Genomic DNA, 10,109 nt, shown 5'->3' on the forward strand with positions numbered 1-10,109 from the left:
CATTAAACACAGATTTTACTTCAGGGTAAATTGTCTTCAACTTGTAACAGAAAGCTAGTTGATGCTTTATCCTATTATTTTAGCAGAGTCCTATTTGAAACTTTTTAGTTGAATTCTATTTCTATTGGTCATTTAGTAATTAGTACTACTTAGGTTATTAGGTTTGGTTGATTAATAAAATTATGATACAATAAAAATAGAAAAATAAATATATAAATATTTTGTGATAAGAGCCAGCTGGCAACTGGCAAGAACGCAAACCGCAAAGCAAAGTAAACGGCGTCGTATCAATCCGTCCACATAAAGATATTCGCCGTGCGACACGATAAACTGAACTACTCCTACAATCAACGATATATTGATTCTCTTCTCTCTTCGGTAGCAGAAGGAACAAAGCGAAAGAAAGAAAATCAATGGCGTCCAAGGACAAGAAACCATCAAATCCCTCCTCCAGCAGAGCTGGAAGAATCCGTACACTCTCCGATCTCAACCGCCCGTCCGTTGACTCCGACTCCGACTCCGATGAACCTCAGGAGTATTACACCGGCGGCGAGAAGAGGTAATATTATTATTATTGTTGTTGTTGTTTTAATTTAAAAAAAAAAAAAAAAAACTCAACTTTTCCAATTCCCTTGGTGTTTTTGGGTATTCGGCACATGTAGATGTAGGATAGGAAACCATTCTATTGAGTTAATTACAGTTTGCAAGTAGATTGGCTTTAATTGGTGATAATATCATTAGCAGTTGATTTCTGTTGTGTGTTGCGTGATACCACATCGTAATTTTGCATTGTTGTAGTTCATCTACTGCTAGCTGGCTCTGTATAGTTAGCAACTGTTAAGTTCTTAGGTCCATGATGTAGCTTAATATCTATGAACATTTTCTATTAGCTTGCCAATTATTGCTCTTGGGATCATCAAAGACTTTGACACTATTCAGAGTGCAAGATTGAATTCTGCCAACCGTAGCCTGACTTATGTATAACTGAAGTGAGAGTTGCAATCGTGCTGCCATAGTACTGTTTTTCTTCCCATGATTAGGTGCCCTTATACTTCAGTCTATGTTGTCATGACTGTAGACTAAGGCTGTTGCTTGTTTTGCTGTTTGAGTAATGTTACCTTCTCCCTCTTGTTGATGCTGTACATGTGAACTTTAGGGTTGCCTGGTTGAAAGATAAAGCCTTAAACTGCATATAGCAGAAAATCTTTTCTGATTAAAGATAATTGAAAAAATTGAGGGGTATCCACTTGTTGTGGATCTCTTGGTAGAAGTATGCTTTAGACTTCAATCATACTGAATTCTTTGGATTTTGCACAAAATCATCTCTTGGCGAAGGTGTTTGAAATTTGCCTCAAGATGTTAAAAGCAGTAAAATCACGCTTTTGATAATTGATGTTATGCAATGTTGGGTTTGTCTTGTTCATTTCTTATATCCCCTTTATGTTCATGAGCACTGTTGCTCATCCTAACCTCAACGATGTTGTTTCTGTTTTGTGGCAACTGTAGAGTCTATAATAACTTGTGTGAAGCTTTGCATCATGACTACAAGCATTGTTGATGTGATTGTTTAAGCTACTTAATGCTTATTCTGTTGGTGACTAGTTATTTTAAATTTGATGTTGAACATATGTCTATATTTTGAGGCCATCTCTATTACAGTATGCAGGATATTCACGTTTAGGCTTTGCTTCTATGCTTAAGTATTTTGAGAACCATGAGCATTCTTTAGTGAAAGCTCACTCTTGACCACCTTTGATTAGGAGTTATTGTACTTGGGCTCTCTTATTTTTCTCTTAAAAAGCTGTATGGTCTGTTTATTTAATTAAGTGGGATTGGATTATAAACAAGTACAACTTACAATGAATAAATATATGTCTCAATCATATATTAAGTTGGTTTTGTTATTTGGAAGTTTCCTATTGAATTTAAATATTATACATTGCATCTCCAGTGGAATGCTTGTCCAGGATCCCTCAAAGGGTAATGACGTGGATGCAATTTTCAATCAAGCAAGGCAACTTGGAGCTGTAGAAAGGCCTATTGATCAACTTCAGGAGCCACCAAGGTCAACAAGCTTTACTGGAACTGGCAGGTTACTCTCAGGGGAAACTGTACAATCTGCTTCTCAGCAACCCGAGGCTGTTGTTCATAACATTGTTTTTTGGACTAATGGTTTCACCGTAAATGATGGGCCTTTGAGGAGTTTGGATGACCCTGAAAATGCTTCATTTTTAGAGGTAACTGTTACTATAGTTCTGCATTCATAAATGGATTGGAATCGACAAACATATGAAGCAATGAGTTTGTATATGGTCAGGAAAAGAAAAAGAAAAAAGAAAAATAAAACCTTGTGACTATTATTCAGGGAATAATGTCATATTTCAAAAGTTTCTAAGAAATCCAGCATAACTAGTACTATACAGGAATGGTCCAGAGATCTGTTTGGGCTACTAACACCATTACTTTCTTCTTGAATATGTCACTAATTTCATTGTGTTAAATGATATTTGTTATGTTTGAATGCAGAGCATAAAAAAATCCGAGTGTCCAAAAGAGCTTGAACCTGCAGATAGGAGGTCGTCTGTCAATGTTAATCTCATAAGGAGGAATGAGAAGTATCCTGTGAGTTTTTAAGTTTGAGTTCGTAGTTATTTGTCTCTTATATTTAGTATAAAACCAGGATGAATTTGGTTACTTTTGTAGATATAAAACTTCTGCAGATTTTTATTTCTTTATTTTTATACACTAAGATACTATGTGTCAATGAACAAAGCAAAATTTTACCCCTCTACTTCACTACTAAAACAGGATGAATTCAACTGAATTTGTTGGTTCTATTTTTTCGGAAGAGTTGCATTTTGAAATGCTATCCATTCTTTTGTGTGTGTGGATTTTGATGTTTGAGATTATAATTGTATGTGGAGTTTTATATCTCTTTTTGCACACCTGTAGGAACCCGAGAAGCGTCATGTTGCATTTCAAGGTTTGGGAAGAACTCTAGGAAGCAGCTCTTCTTCAGGGTCACCAGAGCCAAGCTCAACTCCTCCCAACACTGCTCCAACCCCTTCTGCCGGCCTGGTGGTGGATCAGTCATTGCCAACAACCTCAATACAGCTCAGGTTGGCCGATGGAACCCGCTTGATATCACGTTTCAATTATCACCACACGATTGGCGACATCCGTGGCTTCATTAACGCCTCTAGACCTGGGGGTGCGGGTAATTATCAACTTCAGGTGATGGGTTTCCCTCCAAAGCTTCTCTCCGACGAAACTCAGTCTATAGAGCAGGCAGGACTGGCAAATTCGGTTGTCATCCAGAAATTCTAGCAGCTGTACAAAGGCTGCTGCTACGTCACAGGGGTCTTTACTGGCATAAATGCTGCTGTATTAATGTGAACCAGTTTTCTACTGATAGAACCTATCAGGGTTTTTCCATAGTGAGTTTTGATGAGGGATTTTGGCGTGGTGTCCTTTAACTGTCATTATCAAAAGAAACAGGGTGGGTGCGGGTTCATATTTTCTTGTTGCCTAAAATTTTATGATGTTTTCTGTTGCTTTAGGTTCAGTTAGATGGCTTGGCTTTTCGGCCCAAATGTATGTGGAAAAGGGTATCATAATTGTGTTTTTGCTATCAACTTGCTGAGCCTAATGGCTGAATTTTGAAGTATACATTGAACACTTGGTTGAACTCGAAATCTAGGATAGCCCTCGGATTGCGGAGGTACATCAATCTTGGAAATAATATAAGTTGCCTCATATAATCGTTGAGTAATGTGATCTGCATGCATATCCTTTAGTATGCTAGAAAAATACTGATATTACGCGTCGCGTATCTTGCACGTAAATCGTAATTGTTCCACATTGCGAGCTTTTTCCATTCGTTAATGGAAGAGAGAAATTACGAAAGAGCCAATAACAGTTAACAGAAAGGGATAATGACGTAGGCAGCAATTCTTGTAATCTTGCTTGGGTCCCAATGATGGATGTAGTGACATCTTAGTCCAGCACGAAATGGTGCAATCCTGCATAAAAAATGTTCTGTATAAATACGTGTATTTTTTTTCACATTTTAAAAATATATTTTATATTTAACATGTATTTTATTCGTAGTTGATTCTGCTTGGTTGCGTGACAAGAGAAGAATGTTGTTACAGCCCACCATCAGTTACCGGTTCCTCTAAGATTGTAATCAAAATCCTAAACGCTTCTCTTTCATCCAACTCGTCAAAGATTAGCATTTGCTCACTATGTAACAAATAAATTAAACCATCGTATCTTAGAAGAATGTCGAAACACTATCTTGTCTTAACACCAAAGGTTATCCTTAGGATAAAAAGATTCAAAGGCATGTCTTGTGCCCTTCCACTTAATCAAAAGCTAAATATGCCTTTTAGAAAGCAAGATTTGCTGTATTGGAATTTAATTCAATTTTCAAAAAAGAAATAAAAGAACGGTGACTGCTGCCGTGTCTAAAAATATAGTCTCTAAACAACTTAAATATTAGGTTAAGAAAAAAGTTAATTTTAATTTTAAAAATTAATTTTAAATTAATTAGATTTAATCATAATTTTAAATTCTTTTTTTGTTGCAACCGCTCTCTCACAATCCTGTGCCATGTATTGCGATTTTGGTGTCTTCGCAGCTGCTGTCTCGTTTCTTATTAACTAAGTCGAATGTTTATTTTACTATATATGCGGATGGTTCTTTTTATTCTAAAATAGATGTTTATTTGGGTATACCATTGATATTTTATTTGATTTGCTTGATTTTGCATGCACATGCTCCGCAGGATGTGCATTTTATTATGTATGCGGATAGTTCTTTAGATGTTTATTTGGGTCATACTATTTGAGTAAACGAAGCAAAGTGGCACGCGATAGAAGTGGCGAAAACACGACGCAACAACGTGGAAGTAAGGGGCAGAGGTGCAACATTGGAGCACCGACGGAACAAGGCCTCTGGCTCGACAACGGTGCCACGTCACGGAGGAAAAAAGAAGGCGAGCAGCGACAGCATTGCTTGCAGGGAGAACAGGGGGTGGCGCAACGCATGGGAGAAGAAGATGCAGTGGCAGCGTTGAGAGCAGGGGGCGCGACGCAGGAAAGAAGAAGGTGCAGCGGCAGCATCGATTGCAGGGAGCACAAGAGCGGCGCTACGCATGGGAGAAGAAGGTGCAGCAGTGGTGCGACGTGTTGCTTCTTCAGAGTTCAGATGGTGGCGGCGGCGGTAAGGTGCGTTGGTGACGGCGTGACAGAAAAGAGGAAATGAAGCAGCTGCGTTTAAAGGAGAGAGAGATGGAAGGTGAGAGGCTAGGGTTGTGGTGGATAAATGGAGTAGAATGTTTTTTTATTTTAGTGGACCTGGAGTGCAGCACATTGTTTATGTTATTCACACCCCTTATTATTTACCTAACAGAACTCAGTGTCTAAAAATATAGGGGAAGTAGGGTTGTTAAATGGGTCAGGCCAGCCCGTTTAGGTCTAGACTATTTAGCCCACGAGTTATACGAGCTAGTCCATTTAAACATATTTTGTTTGCGGGCCAAGATTTTATAGCCCAAACCTTTTACGGCAAGTCCGACGGATTATATGAGCTAGCCTGTTTATTTGTTGGCTTTTTTTATTTTTTGAAAAAAAAAAACTTACAAAAGTTCAATTTTAAGGAAAAAAATTTTGTTGTATATTTTTGGACAAGAAAAATCTTGTATGGCACCAAAAAAAAATTAAAATTCCAGTAAACAACTAAACACATTTGCTATTAGTTTTTTTTACATATTGCACATTTGATTTGAGTAACTATTATGCTCTAAATTTGTTCTTTTAACTCAAAACATAATTACATTCACATCCAATTAGTGATTTCATATTTTTAATTAAAGGAGTATTCTAATTCCCCTCACATAGTTAACAAAATATTATAAACCAATAACAACATCACAATTCTATCAAAAAAATCACACAAAAGTAAAAAAAAAAAAGTATTTGATAGATTACATAGCATGCAAATATATTATAAAAGTAACAAACAATGTAATCCTAAAATTTTTAATCCAATCTACCAAATTAGTCAATACCTACAATGGAAAGAAAAATAAATATCAGCTACAGCAGTGTTTCGAGAAAATATCTTAGTATCAGGATTCAGGTACTTAAAAATATTCCTAGTTCTTCTATACTCAACAAATGAGAAAGGCAAATCATGTTCTATGATTGCTATTGCAATTAATTCACAAAAAATCACAGGATCAACTTGCCTAACTCTTAACCTCCTAGCTTCATCAAGCATCATTTTTTCCAAATCATAAAATTTAGGGAGTTCACGATATACAGGGATGTGTCGTCTCAATGTAGAGGTACCATGAGTACTATCCTCACCTTTGTATTCTTTTTCACACCCTTTACATTTGCATTTTGCTTTGCCATCTTTCCCAACTATTTTTATAAAACTATCATAGACATTAGATGTAGTTAACTTTTTTCTCTTTTTAGAATTTGATCCATCAATAGCAGTAAGTGGAATACTTACAAGAGGAGTCGCTTGAGTTATTTCCGACGGAATTTTATCGTCAACAAGATCATCAAAATCATCATCAGAGTCTGAGTGCAAGAAAATGTGTTCTACCTCAGTATTTTGATCAACAAGATCTCTTGCATAGTCATCCATAATTCCAAAATAAATTACTAATCAAAAATGAAAACACAGAATCAGATTACTCTTTACCATTTACAAAAATATTATTACAAAATAACCTAGAACAAAACGAAATAGATAAATAATTGATGTTGGTGTCATATTGTTCATCTAAACATTGAGAACCTAAGATTTATAAAAAAAAAAAACATGCATATTTTATTGTTAAGACAAGAAAGTAACCTTACAATAATTGGCTGAAGACCGATGAGTGATGATCGAAGACTATGAAAACTGAAGAAGAGTAGAAGTTGAGCGAAGAACGGATGAAGTAACGAAGACTAAGGAGCTAACGGTGATGAGAGCCTCGCAAGGCTCTAATGGTAGGATGTTTATTGATGACACTGACAAAGAAGTTACCGTCGCCGAAAAAGGGATGGACACGTGCATAAATTTGTGCGGCTGTGGCACTGTGTAGAAGAATTAAGGATTTAGGATTACTCTAGTTTTTAGAAAATTTTTTCTTTTTTTAAGTTCGAATTTTTAGTGAGTGGCTGAGAGAAAAAGAATTTTCAATTTTGTATTTTTGTATTGTATTTAGGTTGGGTTATTTTTTGGGTCGGGTGTTTTTTTTCAGCTTGCATAGTATTAGTCAATTGGTTTTATTGGCTTAACAATTCTCTAAATCTGTTGTTTTTGTATCGATTGTGTTAGATTTTTTGAAATAACGTTTGGCCAAAATTTAAAATTTCGGTTAAAAAAATTAAAATTTATGTCCGTTTAATCTATGAACTAGTTCATTTAATCTGCAATTTTTTTGGATTAATCGGACCCAATCTATTTAACCCAAATTTTAACCGGTCCTAAATTAGAGGCAAAGGGCCGTCTATTTAAACGGATATGGGCTTGACCCTTTTTACGGCCCTAAAGGGAACAACGCTTGCTTTATTATGTTGGAAAATTGCGAATCAAAGAGCAATGAAGAAACAACAATTATATATGCATCTTCCACCTACTTGACAACTAATATATATAAGGTGCCATATGTGTCTATAAGTGGAAATCGGCTCTAATAACAGATAGCTCTCAAGTCATGGGCGTTGTTGGATCTTGTCTTGTGTGGCGTACAGATAATGTTCAACTGCAAAATTAAGCTTGGACCTACCACAACCTAATTAATCCCCCTCAGGAGATCATGCAGCAACAGGAGGAAAAGTGAAGAAGGAAACAGTGGCATGTCAATTTAGAAATTATTAGAACTGGTTCCCTACTTCCCTTTCGTTTTGTTGTTAATCTCTTTTCTGCCTAGCTAGGCCACCTGGAACAGCTTTATTGTAAATTGAATATAGATATTGACTTATCAACCAATCATAATTGGTCTACAAAGTAAAACTTAAATGATAACATTGGGGCTGGGGGTACACTAAAAAATGTGGAATAACAGTGCTCATAGTCATAGCCATCTTTTGGAAGTATAGATATTGTGGAATAATAATTGATTTTACCCAATAAAGCAAGTTTAGTAAAAGTTCTCCTTTTGGTGCAAAGGCACCGAGTTGTTTACCAATTTACATGTCTCGATGTTGATGACATCTTTCTTTCGCAACAATGGCCTTATGGCCAGATCCATAGCAACGGTTAATTACTGAAACTATTGTCTGTTGCTTCTAAAGAACACATTGTATATGTATTAGTTACTTCTACTGCAAGCTACTCTTAAGTGTGTTAGGGGTAACTTGGTCTTTTGCATGTGAGTCTGTTGAGTCAGTAAATTCTAGTAGAAGGCTAGAAGCTGTTACAATTTATAAGCATGTGTTAGAATTGTTAGGTTAGGGGGTTAGATAGCAGAATGATTAACTAGTTATATATAAGAAGAGTTAATTCACAATATAATTTTGTGATTTACCATTAATGCAAATCTGATCTCAAATTCTCTCTAAAACTCACAATGCAATTCTCCATTTCTCGCCAAATTTCTCAGCACAAAGCAGATTTGAACGGAGCATTCCATGCTTACATGACTATTAGAAAATCAGGTAATACTAATAATTTCCTAATTTGAATAAGAATTTTTCATTTGATGTTAAAAAACTTTACCATACATCTAATAATGCATTGTGGTATAAGCAAAATAATGCTTTTTGCAGCTACCACGTAAATAGTAATACAAAAAAAAATTGAATGCCACAGATTACATAGGTAAAATAACGTGTAGGCATATCTATGAACGCTATTGTGGACTATGGCCCAAAAGCAAAACTTTTTCATATTCAAATAATAAATTATAATATGACAAAAAAATTGATAAATTATAATGACCTGACCAGAAAAATATGATACATTATAATGACAAAAAAAAATTATCAAAAATATACTCGAAAATCATATCACAATAAAAATAATGATAAATAAATTCTTAAAATTTTTAAAATATGACGAAAATAAAAAATATCATATATATGTTATTTATTGAAAATATAAAAAAGATAAAAAAATAAAAAATATTAAGAAATTAGGAAGATAATTAAAAATATGGAGTTTGTGTTACGAGAATTACTTGAAACTGGGTTGTATTTGGGTCTAGACGTGAGGTTCAGACTCTTTCTGTGGCAGCGTCGAACTTGAACTAGTGCCGAGATGCTGTCTTAGCAGGGATCCTCGTACATGGTGAATAACCAAATTCCAATTGAAGTGAAATCTTTCGGATAAATCAATGCAATTTAGGAGGATTCGATGAAAGGATATCAATTCACATCCGAGTTCCTCGTTTGGAGGTAGAGGTGGTACCTGCAAGGAATTTCGATACTTAAGTTAGGAAGGGTTCAAAGCAGATTTTTTAGTAGACTGAGTCTTGAATATACTTGAGTGTATTAGTGTATTTATAGTGAAAAAGATAACCACCTTTTAGAGTAGTTTCACTTTTAATAGTGAATAACTGTTCCCTTTTTCTAGGGAAGTTGTTGAGATCTCCCTTCTAGAAAAGTAGGAGATATCTTAGGAGTTAACTATTTATTCAAATAAGTAGAGTTGAACTGCTGCCGTCGCGCCCGACTTCTTTGAGGTCGGGTAGGTGTAGAGGAGACATTATCTCTTTTTGGGCTTGGCTATGTCTTTTGGCTAGGTATGAACTAGGGGTGTTCGCGGTGCGGTTTAGTTCGGTTTTGAGGGAAAAAGTCATCTGATCCGAACGCTTAATTTATATGCAGTGCGGTTTGGATTGGATGAACTTTTTTTGGAAATCCGATCCGATCCGATTACAAGCGGTTTGGATTGGTTTGGATATACGATTTTTTAAATAAAAAATAATAACTTAATTTATAGAGTTAATAACCTGTCTAACAATCTAACATAATAATAAAACGTAAATCCCATAAAATATTATAAAGCAACATGTCTAAATATTCAACAGTCCAACCTATTCAGCAAGTCTTGAATAATAATTCTTCAACATAAAAATAACTAAACAAGTCTCAACAACA

The 10,109-nt window shown here is 35.4% G+C and overlaps 1 protein-coding gene across 1 annotated transcript; it reads left to right on the forward strand.

The window, feature by feature from the left end:
- The first annotated feature begins 207 nt into the window (after positions 1 to 207).
- LOC112722858 (plant UBX domain-containing protein 4) lies at positions 208 to 3,761 on the forward strand. Its single transcript, XM_025774038.3, has 4 exons — positions 208 to 559; positions 1,952 to 2,237; positions 2,527 to 2,622; positions 2,953 to 3,761. The coding sequence occupies exons 1-4, from the start codon at positions 414 to 416 to the stop codon at positions 3,325 to 3,327; spliced, it is 903 nt and encodes a 300-aa protein (XP_025629823.1). The 5' UTR covers positions 208 to 413; the 3' UTR covers positions 3,328 to 3,761.
- The last annotated feature ends 6,348 nt before the right edge of the window (positions 3,762 to 10,109 follow it).

This window comes from Arachis hypogaea, chromosome 11, assembly GCF_003086295.3.
Source record: "Arachis hypogaea cultivar Tifrunner chromosome 11, arahy.Tifrunner.gnm2.J5K5, whole genome shotgun sequence".
Lineage (NCBI taxonomy): Eukaryota > Viridiplantae > Streptophyta > Magnoliopsida > Fabales > Fabaceae > Arachis > Arachis hypogaea.